Genomic DNA, 20,508 nt, shown 5'->3' with positions numbered 1-20,508 from the left:
AAAATACTAAATATAATAAAATATACCTTAATAAGAGAATATAAAAGTATTTGAGAGAGGTTGAGAGAGGATTTGGTGTGATGAAAGTGATTAAGAATGGGGTATTTATAGGGAAGGATGGTGGGTGTGAACGGGTAGGGGTATAGCGCGGGACAGTGACCGCGCCTTTCTGACGCGTGTCAGAATCACGGGTAAGGCGCGGCCCCTGCGTCGCGCTATATCCTTAATTACCAAATTACCCCCGCCCGTTCACACGTGTATCCATGTCAGCATAAGGCGCGTCGCAGGGGGCGCGCCTTACCCCACGTGGCACCAAATCAGCGTATAGCGCGCTGCAGGGGGCGCGTCTTACTACAAAGGGTGTTAGATCGGGAAATATAGTCTGACCGTGTTAGATTAGTAAATATACCAGTCACCGGTGATTTTTTGAGAAAAACGCCCAGAATTTAAACTAAAAGTTAATATTATTATTATTTAAATCAAAATTGAAATATTACAATTCAAGAAGTATAAGAATTAAATCTATAATTTCTACATATTGTAGGGACTAGATTAAAATTTGACTAAAAATCAAATCCAACATTTTTTTTTGGATAAGTAAAATTTTATTCATCCAAAAGAAAGCAGCAGGGCTGCTACAAAGAACAATATGACTACAATATCAGCCCCCAATTGAGGCACAACTGACTATTTACAGCATCAGACCTATTCATATGACATCTATGAAGCTTGATTCTAACAGTCTCACTAATTCTATTTACAATTAAGTCAGTCGAGCGAGTCACTCCTCTAAAACATCTGTGATTTCGCTCCTCCCAGATAAAGTAGACAAAACTAGTCCAAGCTAACTTGAGAATATAAATCAAGAGGGATTTACCTTTAAAGTTCAGGACCATCCAGCGTATAGCATCATCCCAGTAACTCGGAAGTTGGTAATGCAAACCACAAAAGTTCATAATGGAGCGCCAAACCTCACAAGAATAGGAGCATTCCAGGAACAGATGGTTACGAGTTTCCTGACTAGCCCCACACAGACCACATAAATTATCAGTCACAATACCAAAACGCCTAAGTCTGTCCTTTGTTGTCAGTCTATCCAGCATCACCATCCAAGAAACCACAGAGAATTTAGGAACATGAGCTGGGAACCAGATCAGCCGATGCCAGTCAACCTTTTCTCTCATTTTTCTAATATTTTCCCAAATCCAACTGCCCTTAATCTGTGACAGATTGGCCATAGAACAGAAAAGTCTTCTAGCTTCCTCTCTCATTTTGATCAGCTTGCAGAGAGTCCAACTGAAATGAGCTTTACTATCAACCTCCCAGTAGTGTACTGATTTAAAACAGTAAGATTTTACCCAGGCAATCCATAAGGACCCCTCCCCAACAAGAATGTTTTTAAAAAGCATGAAACAACAAGCCTTGCTCCAATCAGCCAGCTTCCTAAGACCCAAACCACCCTCAGATTTAAGGGTGCAAATCTGATTCCAGCTAACTCTAGCCCCTCTTGCTGAAGTATCACTGCCCTTTCAAAAGAACCTCAAGCAAATTTTCTCAATATCCCTCATAACCCCTTTAGGCAGAATGACATGCCTGCACCAGTAACCAAATATACTGAAAATGACAGACTTCACAAGCTGCAATCTACCACCAAAGCTGAGTTTCCTACTAGACCAATTGTCAATTCTACCTTTGATTTTCACAAGCAAGGCAGAACAGTCCTTACTTGAGAGCTTTCGAGTGACCAAGGGTATCCCAAGGTATCTAACAGGAAGCTGACCTAACTTAAAACCAGTAGACTCTGGATCACTTCAAGCTCATCCCTAGCCACTCCACAAGCAAACAACTCAGACTTTAAAGCATTCAACTTAAGACCTGAGATCTCATAAAACTTTTCAAGCGTACTAACTACTCCCAATATAGCATCCAAAGACCCATGGCAAAACAATAACAAATCATCAGCAAAACAAAGATGAGTGAGGGGAATTCTTTTGCACTTAGGGTGAAATTTGAACACACCATTCATTGCTACAGCATCCAGAAGGGTAGATAGAACATTCATAACGATAACAAAGAGATAAGGGGATAGAGGATCCCCCTGCCTTACCCCCTTTGCACCCTTAAAAAACCCCACCAAGCTCCCATTCAAAGAAATTGAATAGCGAGGAGTAGTGATGCAAGCTTTTATCCATCCACAAAAAACCTCAGGTAAACCCATAGCTTCTAAAACAGTCATCAAGAAATCCCAACCAATTGAATCAAAGGCCTTATGCAAGTCAACTTTAATAGTGCATCTAGGAGATAAATTCTTCCTAGAGTATCCCTTTACAGTTTCTTGGGCAAGCAAAGTGTTATCAGCTATGTTTCTACCCTTAACAAATACTGACTGGTTAAGGGATATCATGTCAGGGAAAAATAAAGCTAATCTAGAAACCAAAATTCTAGTGATGGTCTTGTAAAACACATAGCAACATGAGATAGGCCTAAAACCCTTAGCCATGCATACATTTAAGGATTTAGGAGCTAAGACTAGGACAGTGGCATTGAAAGCAGGCAAGATGATTGAAGTTTGAAAAAAGTACCTTACAGCCTTCAAGAAATCATTACATACAATGTCCCATGCAACCTTAAAGAACCAAGGGGTGTAACCATCAGGACTCGGACTTTTATTGTTTCCTTGTCTAAACAATGCATCTTTAATCTCAGCATTAGTGATCTCAGAAGTAAGACCATCAGCAGCACCAGGGGGAAGGGAATAAGTCAAGACAGATTTAAGCCACTCAGCAGAACATCCCTGCACACTAGGGTCAGTAGTTCCAATAAGATCCTTAAAAAATTCCTCAAGAACAACTGCCATACTCTCAAAAGATTCATGATAAATCCCACTATCATCTTTAATAATCTTAATAGTGTTCCTCTTCTTATTTACTTTCTACTCTTGATGGAAAAACCGATGTTCATATCACCTTCTTGTAGCCAGTGAACCTTGGCTCTTTGTTTATAAAATTCAGATTCAACATCCTCAAGAGCTACAAGATCATCTCTAAGTTTGCTCTCCTCCTCCAGCCTCCTTTGATTCACATGGACAAGATTAAAAAGCTGAATAGATTCAAGCTCAGCCCTTTTTGCAGCAACTCTGCCAGAAATGTCAGAATAATAACTTCTGTTCAATTCCTTTAACAGATTCCAAACTCTTAAGATGAGCCCAAAGACCTCTCCTAACCAGACTGTGTTACTGCCATATACAGCAGTAATAACCATTCTATGACCAGCCACATTACCAACAATCGAAATAGCCTGATCACTTATCTTAAGAACAAAGAAAGATAGAGCCTTTTAATATTCAAAACTACATTCAAACTCAAACCGGTTCAATAATAGAAATGAGCGTTGGTCTTTATAGATATTTTAAATTTAAGTAAAAAAATTTATAAAACGTGTGTATATAATTAATAACTAAAAATAATTTCAAGTAAATATTATCTATGATCACTTTAAATTGTAAAATAAATATTTGTATTGCCTTCAAATCATTTATTTCCTTGCTTAATTTCCTCCAAATTAAAGTAGATAGAAGGATTAATTTTGTAAGTTAATTATTGAGGAGATTGTAGGATCATGAAGTGTAAGATAATAATTATTTTCAAAAATCACACAATCAGACACTTTTTTAAAATAAAGAAAATGGATTTCTCTCAGACAAATGCCTCGAATTGTCATCACGATTTGAAAGAATGGAAAATGGGACTCGTCATCGTATTCGATCGTCGCCGGGAAATCATAATCTTTCTGTTTAATGGAAAACTCCGAAAACGGTGAAGATTCCTCAGATTTGAGGAGAAAAAAGAATGCAAGGCTTCGACGACAATTGCTTCTGGGTTTATTATATAGTCGAGAAGTGATTTAGGGTTAGGGTTTCGTAATTTTCCTACTTCTTGGGCTCGTTTCTTGCCCCCGCTGTAAGTTGTGAGGCTGTGGCCCAATCCAAGTCCAATCGTCAGACTTTTTTTTTATTATTTTTGGGTAAACTATAAGCTTAGTACTCCTACTATAACTTTTGTTCCGTTTTGGTCATCCGACTATTTTTTTCAAAATCATCACTATAGTTTAGTTTTGGTTTTATTTTGGTCACCCACCTTTAAAAATTTAACGGTGATGTTGACGTGTTAACATAAGATAATATCGTGTCATTATTAGAAAAAAATGACATGTCATCAGTTCTATTAATCTTTTAACGGTGAGTGATCAAAAAATAACATTAATCATAATTTTATTATAATATTTATTTCGACGGATACCTTTAAAATTCAATTAATTTTTCTGATACTTTAAATAGTTTAACACATCATTAATTTCGAATTTGGTTTCATTTTATAATAATACTTGATGTTCCATTTTACATGCATTACAATAATATATTCACATGTATTAATTTTTTGAATTAAATTAAAATTAAATTGATAAAATATATAAATAATAAAAATAAAATAATAATTATATCAATTTATAATATTAACAGTCACATCATCACTTTCATCAAAATATTAACGTCGAATGATTTAATTGACAATAATTATATAACTAGAATAATCTAATTTAAAAAAATTGAAAAAATAATGATGAAATAAAATAATAATTAAATGATTATAAGTATAATTTATTCTAATTTTTCTGCGAACCAAGCCAGTTAAAGGTACAAAGAAAAGAGTCAAAAGTGCAATAAATATACACGGTGCTTCTCCTAGAATTGAAGAGAGAAATAGTACAATACTATCAAGCTCTCATTGGACTGTGAGCCTTAGACTGTTCAAGAAGAGAGTAAGTTTTAAGTAGTCTTGTTCATCGTCAAGCTCACATAAGCATTTTTAGTCCCACTCCCATGGGGTTTCATTTCAGGGGGAAGTGAAGGCATCGCCCATTTCCATCAACTTCTCTTGACCTTGTCCGGAGCTTTGAACCAGAGCCTGAAAAGCGCTTTGCACTTTGCTTTTACACTTGTGGTAACGGATACGCCTCAGAACAACTCCCTTGTCGAGGCCTTCAGGTGAAGATCGAGCTGAGGCTTTTATCTGAAGCTGCCTGCTGACTCCGTTAATGACTGCTTGATCAGTACCATCGTTTTCTTCCGGGCTATAATTAACGTATCCCTGAGCTTTGGAAACCATGAATTCCATTCTCGTGCTTGAGAAGAAATTAAAGGTGAAAAAGGAGAGTGATGTGTGAAGATAATTGATGACAAATGAGGGCTAGCTGTATTTATTTATAGGCAAAGATTGGGTTGAATAGTTCGGTGATATTTGGCCCGTTTTCTGGTATTTTGTTTTGCTCAATGCCCCCCATGGTTTTTTGGGAGGTATTGTTCTCCAAACCGGTGGCGAATAGAGACGGATATTGTTATTATGAGGTTGGCCGACTCAAAGTAACAAAGAGATGCATACCATGGCTCGAGACATGGGTGGGGTACTTGAAACTGGGTGCTATGGCGGCGGCTCACTCTCACTGCTGTTGCAGTTGAGGATAAAGGTAAGAGGGTGACAAAGATGTTTAGATTGCGACTATAACTGTATCTTTGATTATATTGTGTTTATGACAATAGCAGATGTAATAGATAATATTAGGATCATAATTATAATTTTTTTAAAATGTGTATAAATTATTATAGAATATAATTATTTTAATTACGATAAAGATTATTATTTTCGTTATTGATTATTACTTATTAAATTGTAGCCGTTATCAATTGAAATCAGTCCACAATAAATTATTAAGTAATAAATTATATTTTAATGATGTTAATATTTTTATTATAATTTAAGTGATATGTTTTAATCACCAGGATCTGCCCTGGAGATTTCCCAACACTTGCATGCATTGTAGTTTCACACCAAAACATAACCAAAGTCTAGCAGGAAAAGCACTTTCAAGTTTCTTTAAAGACTAAAATCGAAAGCAAAATGGTTCGCTAGCAACAAATTCACAAATATGGACATATCACATATGCATGTCAATATGACTCACCAGAGGCCTCCCAAATAGATTCTAAAATTGTTATAGTTATGTCCTTGTACACTGCTTCGAGTTCAAGGTCAGTGTAAGATCGAATAGTGTACATATTTCTGAAACTAACTGTATGAGAGCAACCCAAAAGGAGAAAAACTCAAGCAGCAAGAGAAATAAGTTGAAATATTCACCTGCTTGGACCAGATATTATTTAACAAATGGTTTTGAATTGCTAAATTTCAGAAGTTATGACTCGGATTCTTCTGTGACCGTTGGGAGTGTACCCTCTCTGATGAAATCCGGGTTAAGGAACTTTGCCACAAAGGCCCACAACTTATAGACGTCCTCAAAATTAGTAAGGAAGCCGAGTGAAGCTGTAACGACTTCAACTCTAATGAACCCACTCTTCCTATTATGTTGACCATTTTTCTTCGGTCTGCACAGAGTTGTATCCTCAACGTTTGAAGTCGTTCGTTGTTGTCGTGGGCTATCTAGTATTCATGTGATTGAGGAAATCAATACCAAGAGAGATGCCTTCCCTTTCAGCCAACTTCAGTACAACCTCTGGATTGATCCCCGGTTTCGATCCCTCACATTGAAAGCCACTGCTGCACCCGTTTCATACTTGTTTTTGGGCCATAAATTTGAACAAGATTCCCTCTGCCATCTCCATCTGAATTAGGTAACTTGAGCTGCAGTAACGAAGTTACAAGCCAATTAATCAAAAAACGTAATCTAAGAGTGGTTTTATTGAGTCCCAACATATTAATGTGATCAAGATGCCGACAAGTTATCTCAGGCTCCCTCCTGTCCCAATCTTGCCCATCACAATATTCTCCATCACTGGTGAAGTCTTCATTAACAAGGCTGTTCCCGGATGCTTCTCCTGGCTCCAAATTACGACTCGTGTGCTCTTTATGACTATCCTCTATGCTAAAGGAGACCCTTCTTCCCCTACTAGGATGTTCATCTTCAAACCCGAAAAATCTACTACCATTATACTTATTTCCTTCCCTCCTCCCCAGCAACCTAAATTCACCTTCAGTTTCTCTTCTTATGGCACTGTCTTTAATCTCTGAGGAAATTTCTGATTTTAAGTCATTGGATAGGCCATTATTCTGAAAGGCAGAAGAATTAGATACAGACTCCACAGCCAGCGATTTGCTGGTTCCCTGTTCTTCCTGGATTTCCAGAAGATGTGATCAGTTTGAAGCCTTCTTATGAATTCCTGCAAATTGTGCTTTACCAGGGATCTCCTTCACGTGGTCCGATTCATGTGAAACTTATTGACCAGCTGCATCAAATGATAACACATGATGATCATCACGCCCCAGGTTAAGATCTTTATCATATATCGGGCTGCTATATATCATTGATGTTAGCTCCAGAGAGAGCTGCTTGTCGTTATTCCTTCCACTAAACCAAAATGGTGGCAAAGGGGAGGATATTTTATGTTTATTCAACTGGCCTGCACTATCAGACCCCAACGGACTCTGACCCAAATCGATCCAGAATGAGTTGTCCAATGAATCATCTTCACTGAAGATGGGGCTTTTCATCACTTCTCCGACAGAAATACTCTAGGTTTCTTCAAATATGGTGCTTGCACCATCTCTGTCAGTACTATTATCTTGATCCATTTCCGTCTCAAATACATCCTGTACTTGAGCAGGTGTGCAGGCACCAGAAAAGGCAGGCAACTGCATTCCTGGACGGTTTTCTGAGGGCTTATCACCATTCGCAGCAACTTCATTGTCGTCGATCCCACCCAACCCGTCAAGATCATCCACAGTCTCACTAAGATAGAGAGGATACTCTGGGGTAATCTTCACCATTCCAGAACCAGTCAATCCAGACTGGTTCTGAAGGCTTCCCGTTACTGATTTCTTTATAAGAAGGCATCCAAAGCCAGTTGGATCATATCCAAACACTCTGTAGAATGATGTGATAATAAAATCCGGACGAAACAATGACAGGCCAAGTGAATCCATGTCTTTGGGACCCAATGAACCAGCATCAAGCAAGACATGCCAATTGTTCTGCTGAGCCAATGCCATCCACTGGTACGAATATTTAGCCCCCGTTACTCTAGACTGCACCAGGAAAACGAAAAGACCAGTAGCACCATCCTTCCTCCTCTTTTTATTTGAAATCCAATTTCTCAAATCAATAGAACAAAGTTTAAGAGTTGGCCATTTAAACCAAGAACTGCATACTTTTGCACCCTTTTCCCGAGCACTCTGGGCCTTCCAATTCACCGACTGACTCTAGTAATCAAACATCGTCAACAGTTTCTTATTCGTTTGAAATGGATAAGAATCAGTCATCAACTTAAACGCGGACCCTCTACTTACAGTAAACACAAGATCATATTCATGCTCAGGAATGTTCAAATAATCCATTATCATGCTCTTTATATCATACTCCACTGTGCCTTTCTCAGCACCACCATAAAGTGCATGATTACTCAAATTTGCAGTAAAATGAGACAAGCTAAACGTAGAGGATTCCAAGTAATGCAAAGTTTGAACATAAGAAAAAAGCCCGAATCCACAATAATCAAGGCATACCTTGGGTGACAAATGTGAGTACTCATTCGACCTCAATTCATCAACTTTCTCTGATGACTGGTACTTTGGGTACATTGTGAGGAACTTATTGAACGCCTCGCGCACATCGGGGAATGGAATCTTCACTCTCGAATGTTAGCTCAGCAACGAGAGCGGTGGCTCGCAAGAATTCGCACTGAACATTGAGCCTTGCAAGAGATCTTGATCGTCCCAAGCTCTCATCTTGACTGGCTACGGAACCGGGTACAATGTTCTGGGACTTGAACAAAGACCCTTTTTCAGACGCCTCTTCGAGAGCTTCTCTTAGCTTGTTTTCATGGAGTTTCCGGAGAGTTGAAGGGTTCTGCTTGGTTTCAGCAGCAGATTCAGACCCATCCCTTCTCTTCCTCTTCTTGTCTAAGATCAAAGAAGCACAGTGAGCTATGGTTTCCACAGTGAAAGATGCATCAAAGCCGCAAGAGTTGAGACAACCCAGGAAGAAAACAAGCTCAAGATTCACTACAGAAAAATAAAGTTTTTTTTTCAACACATCTGACAAAAACCCAAATCTTTTCTCAACCAAGTGTGTTCAGTTTTCGAACTTTAAGCCTCGAAGCAAAAGAGAGTTGTATTCAGCCAAAAAGGATTCAACCGAGAGAAAAACAACCCAATCTGAGAATCATTTCAGAAGCCATATTTGGAAGTCAAAAGCCAATTTTTTAAAGAAAATTACAAGAAAGACAAAGGGTAGACACTTGGGAATAACAATAACCAGGGTTTAACAATTACAAAACATGGCATATAGAAATTCCTTCTTCAACGCCAAAACCAGTTCTAAAAAAAAAAGAATTTTTTCTCTGTTTCTCTCTCTTAATTGCAACATAAACCAAAGGAAAGATAACCCAAGTCTTTCATCGACTTTCCAAAAGGGCCCTCCAAGCAAACAGTAAGAACGGAGATTGATTTTTTTTGGAAGTGAATGCCAGCTGTATTTATTAAGAGAGAGAATTATTACAAAGCAAAAGTAAATGACAAAAAAGAAAACGAAAGAATTTGATAAAATAAAATGAGAACAAAAGATCTCAAATGTTATGAGAGAAGGTTTCGCCTCACGTTGTTCAATATCTATACTAAAAGTCAAACAATCTGGTGGTTTTGTAAAAATGCTGTTTGAAAATTTAAATCTTTATTTTAAAATTTTGACTTTGTCTCTTTATTTTAAATGATTAATTATGCTTTATCCCGAGTTAAAATCCTGACTCAAGTTGAAAGCCCAAGTTTTTTTACTAACCCGAAATCGTTCAACTAGAAGCATGTCAAGAGAATATGGCCCGATTGTGTTTGGCAACCACCTCTACCACAGCCCAAGCCTAGGCATGATCCAAGGCTAAACTAAGTCTAATGACTCAGCCCTTGTTCGAGTTTAAACCAAGCCCTATCTGAGTCTGACCCAAAATCCGACCTACTAGTCTAACTCGTTAATATGTTTAACATGTTTATCCATTGATTTGACCTAGTTTGACCGACTCATTTATTCATTGACCTGATCTAGTTTGAGCTACTCGTTTACTTGTTGATTTGAATTGATTTAACTGTTGATCCTAACCATTGACAGTTGATTATTGACTTTAATCATTTGACTTTATATTTTTCAACGTGATGAGTCCATTATTATAGTTTGGTTCGCTAAATTATGACCCCAAAATCTCATTTTGCATCTCATATTTCTTTAAATGATATTTATATCAAGTATGTTCTAAAATTAAGGGTCTTATTCTCGGAAAAAAACTTATCTTCCAAAGAGAAAAACAGAGTTGAAGATTATCAGTAGAAGTAGTATTTTCAAGAACTAACTTTTAAAAAAAAATAGTGTGACTGATGTGATGGTGTCCACAAGATGAGAAGCCATTGTTGAAGAAAATCACAGTAAACAAAGCTTCAAAAGTTAAGCAAAACAAGTTCTAAGCTATGGTCTGTAATCGCTTTTATAAATTAATGAATATTTTAGTGCGCTATAGGTTTTTGGGCTCTCATTGTAATAGGTTATAAACATAACATGTTTTAAGGTTAGAAAGATATGTAGAAAAATGTTTTTTATTAAGCTAATGTGATTATAAAATAATATTTGTTTTAAGTACTCTTAATCACTTGACAATAAATGTTCAATCACCATTGCAGGGGATGCTCGAACCCATAAATTTTGTTGCTCCTCCCTAATTTCTATCTTCTTTTTTTCTCTAAATCTTTGGTTTTCCTATTTTCTTCTAGTTTTATGTTTTAACCCATTACACAATCAATTTAAATTCAAAACTATCTCGTAATCTTTTTCTCTTCTCCACAATAAATATTTGCATATTCGTAGCACCAAATTTGAATTATGAAAAGATGTTTGATGTGCAATGTATATACCTATTAATTTCATTTAAAAAAAACCCCACTAAAGCATACATCATTACTTTATCAAGTTCATGGTGGGGCTTTTGCATCATACAACCATCTGTAAAGGAGCCTAAGATTCGGATTCCGACATCTGCAATCATTTACATGCAATTAGCAGCACCAAACAAAATATGTTTTACTCACCAGAATCTGCCCTGGAGATTTCCCAACAATTTCATTCTTTGTAATTTCACGCCAAAACATAACCAAAGTTCGATGTTATACCGCAGATGGTAAACTTAGCTACATATAAGCTATGTTATACCGGCCATTCATTTTTCTTGAAATACTAAGGTCCGACACATATATGTACATAGGTATGTGAATATGACTTACAAAAGTGAAAAGACCTTCCAATCATGTGGAAAATTGTACAAAAAAATCGAACATAGGTTCTAAGTGGTAATAGCTCTATCCATGTACACTGCTTTGAGGTCAGTGTAACATCCAAAATGATACAAATTTCTGAAGCTAACTGTATGAGAGCGATCCCCAAAAGAGAAAATTTCAATTAACAATAAAAATGAGTTGAAATATTCACCTGCTTGGATCCGAGAGTCTTGCGGAAGAGCAAGAATTGCATATACTAGTACCTCCAAATCCTCTCCAGGGACTTCCTAATCTTCAGGTCAGACTCCCAGATTATTTAGCAAATGATTTTGAATTGCTAAATTTCAGAAGTTATGTCTCGGATTCTTCTGTGACAGTTGGGAGTGTACCCTCTCTGATGGAAACTGGGTTAAGGAACTTTGCCACAAAGGCCCACAACTTATAGACATCCTCAAAATTAGTAAGGAAGCTGAGTGAAGCTGTAACGACTTCAACTCTAATGAACCCACTCTTCCCATTATGTTGATCATTTTTCATCGGTCTGCACAGCACTGTATCCTCCAGGTTTGAAGCCGCTGGTTGTTGTCGTGGACTATCTAGTATTCGTATGTGATTGAGGAAACCGATACCAAGAGAGATACCTTCCCTTTCAGCTAACTTCATAACAACCTCTGGATTAATGAGTCCCTGGTTTCGATCCCTCACATTGAAAGCCACTGCTGCTCCCCTTTCATACTTTATTTTTGGGCCATAAATGTGAACAAGATTCACTCTGCCATCTCCATCTGAATTAGCTAACTTGAGCTGCAGTAACGAGGTTACAAGCCAATTAATCAAAAACCGTAATCTAAGAGTGGTTTTATTGAGCCCTAACATATTAATGTGATCAAGATGCCTACAAGTTATCTCAGGCTCCCTCCTTTCCCAATCTTGCCCATCACCGTGTTCTCCATCACTATTGGTGTCTTCATTATCAAGGCTGGTCCCAGATGCTTCTCCTGGCTCCAAAGAACGACTCACGTGTTCTTTATGACTACCCTCTATGCTAAAGGAGACCCTTCTTCCTCTACTAGGATCTTCATCTTCTAACCCTAAAAATCTACCACCATTATACTTATTTCCTTCCCTCCTCCCCAGTAACCGAAATTCGCCTTCCGTTTCTCTTCTTATGGCATTGTCTTTAATCTCTGAGGAAATTAAGTCATGTAGTAGGCCATTATTCCGAAAGACAGAAGAATTAGATACAGACTCTACAGACAGTGGTTTGCTAGTACCCTGTTCTTCCTGGATTTCCAGAAGATGTGTGCGGTCCGAAGCCTTCTTATGATTTTGTGGGATGTTGCTAGTTCTTGCAAATTGTGCTTCACCAGGGATATCCCTCGCGAGATCCGGTTCCTGCAAAACTGATTGAACGGCAGCATCAAATGATAACACATGATGATTGTCATGCCTGAGAGAAAGATCTTTATCATCATATATCGGGCTGGATGTTGGCTTCGAAGAGAGCAGCTTGTGGCTCTCCCTGCCACTAAACCAAAATGGTGGCAAAGGGGAGGATATTTTCTGTTTATTCAACTGACCTGCATTATCAGACCCCAATGGACTCTGACCCAAATCAATCCAGAATGAGTTGTCCAAAGACTCGTCTTCACTGAAGATGGGGCTTTTCATCACTTCTCCGAAAGAAATACTCTCTGTTTCTTCAAATATGCTGCTTGCACCATCTCTGTCAGTACTATTATCTAGATCCATTTCCGTCTCAAATACATCCTGTACTTGAGCAGGTGTGTAGGCACCAGAAAAGGCAGGCAGATGCGTTCCTGGACGGTTTTCTGAGGGCTTATCACCATTCAGACCAACTACATTGTCCACGATCTCACCCAATCCGTCGAGATCATCTACAGAATCACTCAGATAGAGAGGATACTCTGGGGTAATCTTCACCATTCCAGAACCAGTCGATCCAGACTGGTTCTGAAGGCTTCCCATGACTGATTTCTTTATAAGAAGGCATCCAAAGCCAGTTGGATCATATCCAAACACTCTATAGAATGATGTGATAATGAAATCTGGACGAAACAACGACAGGCCAAGTGAATTCATGTCTTTTGGACCCAATGAACCAGCATCAAGCAAGACATGCCAATTGTTCTGCTGAGCCAATGCCATCCACTGGTAGGAATACTTGGCCCCCGTAACTCTAGACTGCACTGGAAAAACGAAAAGACCAGTAGCACAATCCTTCTTCCTCCTCTTCTTATTTGCAATCCTCTTTCTCAAATCAGCAGAGCAAAGTTTAAGAGTTGGCCATTTAAACCAAGAACTGTATACTTTTGCACCTTTTTCCCTAGCACTCTGAGCCATCCAATTCACCGACTGACTCTCGTAATCAAACATCGTTAACAATTTCTTATTCGTTTGAAACGGATAAGAATCAGCCAGCAACTTAAACGCGGACCCTCTACTTACAGTAAACACAAGACCATACTCATGCTCAGGAATATTCAAATAATCCATTATACTACTCTTTATATCGTACTCCACAGTTCCTTTCTCAGCACCACCATAAAGTGCATGATTACTCAAATTTGCAGTAATCTCAGACAAGCTAAAAGTAGAGGATTCCCAGTAATGCAAAGTTTGAATATAAGAGAAAAGCCCGAATCCACAATAATCAAGGCATACCGTGGGTGACAAATGTGAATACTCATCCGACCTCAATTGATCAATTTGCTCTGATGACTGGTACTTTGGGTACATTGTAAGGAACTTACCGAATGCCTCGTGCACGTCAGGGATGGAATCTTCACTCTCGAATGTGCGCTCGGCAGCCAGAGCGGTGGCTCGCAAGAATTCGCGATGAGCATTGAGCCTTGCAGGGGATCTTGATCGTCCCAAGCTCTTATCTTGATTGGCTAGGGAATCGGGTTCAATGTTCTGGGACTTGAACAAAGACCCTTCTTCAGACGCCTCTTCGAGAGCTTCCCTGAGCTTGCTTTCATGGAGTTTCCGGATAATTGAAGGGTTCTGCTTGGTTTCAGCAGCTGATTCAGACCCATCCCTTTTCTTGCTCTTCTTGTCTAAGATCAGAGAAGCACAGTGAGCTATGGATTTCCAAAGTGAAAAATGCATCAAAACCGAGAAATTTGAGATAAAACCCAGGAAGAAAATAAGCTCAAGATTCACCACAAAAGGGGGTTTTTTCCAACACAAACCCAAATCCTTTATTTCAACTAAGTGGATTCAATCTTCCAACTTTAGGCTTCAAAGCAAAAGGGAGTTGCACTCAGATCAAAGCAAACCCTAAATTCAGCCAAAAAGGATTCAAAAGCCAATTCTAATGAAGGCTGAATTTCAAATTATCAAGAATTAAAGGAAGAAAGGTAGACGAAAGAGATTAGAGAAGAAAATTCTGTTAAATCGGTCGATCACCTAGTCCAGAACAAACACACCTAAAACGACAGCGTACTAAATGCATTTTTTTATAGAACTTATAAGGTAAATTACACAAATAATCATTACTATTTGAGTAAGTTTTCATTTTGCCTACTTATATTCCAAACATATTATATTGGTCACTAATATTATCGATTAGTAACAAATTGATCTCTCCATCATCATTCCCGTTAAATTGATGATGTCATAATGTTAAAAAATTAATATTTTATTTTATTTCTAAATTACTGTTAAAATATTAAAAAGGTTTGTAAACAATAATTTCAAACGTTAAGTTTTAAGTTAAGTTTTAAATTGATAATGTAATAATGTTAAAAATATATTATTTAATTTTATTCCTAAATTATTATTAAAATATTAAATAGGTTTGTAAACAATAATTTCAAACATTAAGTTTTACTAAGTTCAGTAACACACAACATTTACCAATTTCAATTTAACATGAAAACACTTAAAAGGCTCCTCAAATAACACTTTGGATTGGCCTGCCAGCAAAATTGACCCAATACTAGAGTCGGGCTAATTATTTTGTCCAATACGACACAAAGTAAATTATTTAAGAATCTATTTTGTAACAATTATTTGGAAATCGTCACGTCAACGTGACAAGTTTTAATAAAATATATTTTTTATTCAAAAATTTCACCTTGATGTGATAAAATTCTAATAAAATAATTATATTTTAATGGAACTCATCATGTTGACGTGACGAGTTTAAATAAAAAATATTATTTAATAAATTCATCATGTGGGTGTGACGAGTTTTCCCTGTACTATAATATTTGACGTAGATTATAAAATAAATTCGAGATTAACCTATTGGGCCAATTAATTTAGCTGTTGGGGGTAATGGGCCAAAAAAACATTGGCCTGCATTATACAATAAACACTAGAAATTTGGTAAAATTAGCCCAATAAACTATGCAGGTAATAAATAACCCATTAGATCATTTCCAAAATTAGTTTGGAATTTACGGTAAATCTTATAGTGTAGGAAAAACTCATCACATTCAGATGATTAGTCTGTCCAAATAATGTTCAACCGTTTATAACAAATATCGTAAATCACAAATTAAATTTTGACCGGGAAACTTAGCCGAAAGCATACGCTTGGAATCTCCATATGGATTTAGTCCAAATTGGCCTTTGGCCTTTTGGGTGTTCAAAATCAACTTCAAATGTGGCTCAAAACTATGGATTTATTTCCCATTTTTGAACAATTTACCAAACAATCACCAAGTTTCGACCAAAACATTCTTAATTCAGCCCACCAATCCAAACAAAGCTTTAAGGCTCCTTTTGGTTCACGTCATATTTTATTCCTGGGAGGAATATTTTTTTACGGGTAATGATACCCATGTTTGGATGGACTACATTCCCAAGTGCAGGTAAAGGATGAACACCAACAGTAGTATTTTTTTCATGTTTTCCCGAGAATATCAGTCCCCCATTTCTCTTAGGTATTTTCTTATTCCCGGTCCCCGTTGTCTAAAACACCTTTCTCCTCGCTTGGTTCTGGCTGAAAGAAAATATGCTTCTTCTTCGATTTGGTGTTCAGATTTGGAGTTCTAGCTCGGTTCGCTACCTCTGTTTCACTCTGTTATATTGCATTTTCTGTTTTCGATCCTACTAATCCTTGCTCTGTCTCCTTCGTTTCTTTTTCAAAGCTACCTGATCGCAAAACTTTATCTCATATTTTCTCTTATTTTTCTTTTTCCAGGTTTGTTTATATTTCCCGTTTGTTAAGCTAATAGAAAAGAAAAATGTCAACGAAATCACAGCCATCTTCATGGTTTAGGTTCCTTTTCCAGTCCCTTCAATACCCATATTAAACTCCGCTTTCTTTTACATGGGAAATCTCTACGAATATTTTACCGAACACCCATTACTCAAATCGTATCCCTAAAACCCCCATTAAACCACATTTCTCATTCTGTCAAAGTGTCTCAAACTTTTCCTATTTCCGCTACAATCAAACGCCAAAATCTCCATTTTCTTTTACGAGATGGCATTTCTCTAGAGACTTCTCTTCCGACGAGCTACGTGATGATGATATTCTGGCTGATGTATTTGCTGAAATAGAACTCGAGAAGCAGCAAGAAAAAGAGGATAGGAAGAGAAAAGGTTTGGATGAAAAGGATATTGATGAAGAGGACAAAGAAGATTATATGGGTGTTATGCCACTGATAGAGAAGCTTGAAAAGAGGGCGTTACAGGAAAAGAATTTTCGTATAGCATTTGAGCAGTGCATGGATTCGAATTTCAAAATCGAGGATGAGGGGAATTAGGAGACGTGGGAAAACTAATTTGAGAGGAAACAAAATATGCATAAGCAGTTGATAAAGAACTTCTGCGAGTCAGGTAAATGAACAAGCCTTGTTTTAGTTGTTGCATTGTTTATTTACGCTTACTAATGCTAGTATAACATGTATATGGGTGCACATTGTGTAGAATTCTTATTTCACTCAAACACACTAGAGTTGACAATATTTGACACTCTATCAAGAAAAATGAAACACTCAAACAAAAAAAACTCCATTGCCACAGGGATTCATGAACGTCTCAAAATTTATATCGACAAAAAAACAAAACTGACATGTATACATTAATTGCAGCTAAAATTTTGATTTGTAAGTGATATTTATGAAATTTTATCAATTGGTGCATTGTTAAATTACATTTTTGAATTTGACAATGACACTAGATGATGCTTTTAAATGGATGAATAAAATTGATAAGTTTGAGGAAAAGTATTTTAAACTTCGCCTTGAATATAGGGCCATTGGTGACTTGATGAATCTACTTAAAGTTACAGAATGCAAGGAGAAATTTATCCTTAAGCCAAAATTGAATAGGGAAATGAGGCTCCTTCAATGGAAGGAAGCCTACGATCCTAATAATCCTGCCAATTATGGAATTATGAAGGATTATCAAGTTGGTCCTTCTGTTGATCGTGAGGAAGAAGCTAAAGAGGAGAATGAGAAGAAAATAATAAGAAAAACTAGTAGAGATGAGGATAAAGAAGAATTTGATGACATGAAAGGATAACATACTATTAAAGAAGCTCAATGCTATTGACAAGAAACTAGAAGAGAATCTAGTAGAGTTGGATTATACATTCAGCTGGAAGGGAAAATTGCTAGAGGATGAAATCAGAGACCTTGCAGAGGAAAGAAATTCTTTGACAGAAAAGAAAATAAGACCTCTTTACAAAAGGGTAAGTGTATACCAGAGCTCATTCATTTATTTTGCTTCAAAGGTCAAACAAATCAGTTATTTTTGAAATGGTTGAGGAACAAAATTCTAAGCTAATATTATTCTTACATTTTCTTATATATATATATTATTCATATTCATGCTTTTCATAGGCATGTCTGGTATTTGTAGTTCTCCTCTTTGACTCCCTTTTGTCATTAAATTAGGTTATAACATTGAGAAATTGAACTTCCTTCAACCGAATTTTATTCATCATATTCTCTATATTATGTGAATCCACATATTCATTGGTTTTCATTGCGTTCTGACTCCCCTCCTTTATGGGTATGTACATTAATTTTTAATACAACTTTAAGCATTACAAGTATGACTCATTTGATGATATATATTTGCATTGTATCGTTTCAAGTTTCAAGTTTTTGTTTTTCAAACAGTTTCATCTTGCATGTAACTAACTTGGTTTTTGTTGAATGATGGTAGGGTTTTGATATGAGGTTGATAGACGTTTATTTCATTTGAATTTGTTTTGTCGTTAAATTGATTTCCATGAAGCACATCCGAAGTTGATATTGTCCAGGGAGGGCAAGTGGTCAAGTACGCCGTTTTGTTGGCGTGTGGAAACTATCATGGTGTTGTTGGATATGCAAAAGCCAAAGCAGCCCCTATTGCACTTCAAAATGTAGCTTTTCACTGCTTTTATTTAAACTTTTTAATTTATACTTGGCTAGTAAATCTTGTCTGTTCAGACATGTTTTACATCCTATGCCATCATAGTATGCAGTTACAAATTAGCCATGTAAGTGAGAATAAGGGTAAAGCATAAGAAAATTTGGCACTGGTTGATCCACTACAGTTTCACCTATATTAATTGGCAGCTGGGCTTAGGTGTGAGGGTCAGGTGTGGATGTGTTCGAGATGGGTATATTCATTTTAAAAAAAGGTTTTCCATGTATTTGAAATTTCATTATAGGATCATATCTCTATATTCATATCGGAAAATGTGATGGATATGGATATCATAGGTATTTCAAGATATTTTTAGAGTTGGAGCAATATATGTTTCAAGTTTCAACTAAACATTGCAATTTTAGAGGTTTTAACAAATAATACAATCACCCCCACCCCCCAAAAAAAACAATAATAAAAAAGGTAACATTAAAAAATATAAAGAAGAAGAATCTATTTTATTTTCTTTTATATGGATATTTTGAAAGAGGCCCTTCTGTGCATGTTTTGCATGATATCTACGTTTTAGATTTTTTATACAACAAAATCGTACAATGTTACTCTAGAACTATTGTAAAGTAAATGTTTTGTTTTGTATGTTCAAAAGATGTACATTTTAGTTTTTTCTTTGCTATGTTTTTAAATAAATCTTGTTCTGGCTTTTATCTAATTCCTTGGGGGCAATCTTGCTAATGTTAAGGATTTTTGGATTTTCTTATGATTGCTTTTTATACTGTTACTTCTTACCATGATGCTATGATTTCTGGGCTGGAGTAGTGAAATCAGTTTAATTTGAAAGGTGTTTAATATCGTCAATATTGTCCCTAATGAACATGTTCGTGAATATCATTAATCATCTTTTAATGTCACTAGCTTGATGAATTTATGTGACATGTACTGACAAATATAACCTACCAACAGGCATATAAGAAATGCTTTCAGAATCTTCACTATATTGAACGACATGAGGAGCACACTATAGCCATCCTATTCAAACATCATATAAGAAGACTAAGGTGTGCATAACTCTCTATTTTTTTCACGATTTTTAATCTAGATCTTCCCCTTGAGTTAATTGTTCACATCTTTTGATGCTAGAGTTTCTCTGCTTTCACTATTTTAATCTTTTTATGCTTTGGTAGGTCTATCTCTGGCCTGCACCAACTACAACGGGTATAAGATCTGGAAGAACAGTTTAAAACATCTTGCTTTTAGCTGGCTTTAAGAATATCAAATCAAAGGTAATAAAGTGTTATCGATTCTGCATTTTGGTTGGACTCGGGTGTATGTTGGATATAGATAGATGTTTGACGCTATTATATTTTATTAATTTTCCCAAGTTTGTTCATGTGTTTAGATGATTCCTGGAGTTTCATTTCTTGTACTCATATATAGATATATGTCATATACATGAGAGATGGAACAACTTAGAAGTGATTGGGAATGGTGTTTAGAATTCAACTCTTTGTATTGTTAATTTGAACAATCTTCCCAGGTTATTGGCTGTAGGAATCCTCACAACACCGTCAAGGCTATTCTTGAAGCCCTCAATGCAGTAAGTAACTCATTCACCCATATAATCAGAATAGGGTACAGAACGACACTTTGGCTCGCAAATTATTTGGATTCTACTTTGAAAACTATTAATTTTTCTTGGTAATTGTTGAATCAAGGTTGAACAGTTGAAGTAGCCAAATTTGAATATTATAATGCTTCAAGTAGCTTGTGAATTTATTGAGCTCTTTTTTTTTTATAATTTTTTGTGTATCTAATATAGTCAACATATATGATT

At 36.6% G+C, this 20,508-nt stretch overlaps 2 protein-coding genes, 1 non-coding gene and 2 pseudogenes across 3 annotated transcripts; 1 reads left to right on the top strand and 4 right to left on the bottom strand.

The window, feature by feature from the left end:
* Nucleotides 1–653: 653 nt before the first annotated feature.
* Nucleotides 654–3,261, bottom strand: LOC120169819. Its single transcript, XM_039177920.1, has 4 exons — nt 2,967–3,261; nt 1,801–2,850; nt 1,594–1,690; nt 654–1,521 (listed from the first exon to the last, which is right to left on the bottom strand). Exons 1-4 carry the CDS (start codon nt 3,259–3,261, stop codon nt 654–656), a joined length of 2,310 nt encoding a protein of 769 aa, XP_039033851.1.
* Nucleotides 3,262–3,690: 429 nt separating this feature from the next.
* On the bottom strand, nt 3,691–3,776 carry LOC120170040. The gene has a single exon (XR_005520719.1). It is a non-coding gene; the product is annotated as a small nucleolar RNA SNOR75 (small nucleolar RNA).
* Nucleotides 3,777–6,019: 2,243 nt separating this feature from the next.
* On the bottom strand, nt 6,020–9,179 carry LOC120169631 (annotated as a pseudogene).
* Nucleotides 9,180–11,529: 2,350 nt separating this feature from the next.
* LOC120169630 lies at nt 11,530–14,513 on the bottom strand. The gene has a single exon (XM_039177739.1). The coding sequence runs from the start codon at nt 14,448–14,450 to the stop codon at nt 11,670–11,672; it is 2,781 nt and encodes a 926-aa protein (XP_039033670.1). The 5' UTR covers nt 14,451–14,513; the 3' UTR covers nt 11,530–11,669.
* Nucleotides 14,514–16,139: 1,626 nt separating this feature from the next.
* On the top strand, nt 16,140–20,407 carry LOC120169818 (annotated as a pseudogene).
* Nucleotides 20,408–20,508: the final 101 nt, after the last annotated feature.

The sequence above is a fragment of the Hibiscus syriacus genome, unplaced genomic scaffold (genome assembly GCF_006381635.1).
Source record: "Hibiscus syriacus cultivar Baekdansim isolate YM2019G1 unplaced genomic scaffold, ASM638163v2 tig00111769_pilon, whole genome shotgun sequence".
NCBI classification, from domain to species: domain Eukaryota; kingdom Viridiplantae; phylum Streptophyta; class Magnoliopsida; order Malvales; family Malvaceae; genus Hibiscus; species Hibiscus syriacus.
This window is presented reverse-complemented; position numbering and strand designations above follow the sequence as displayed.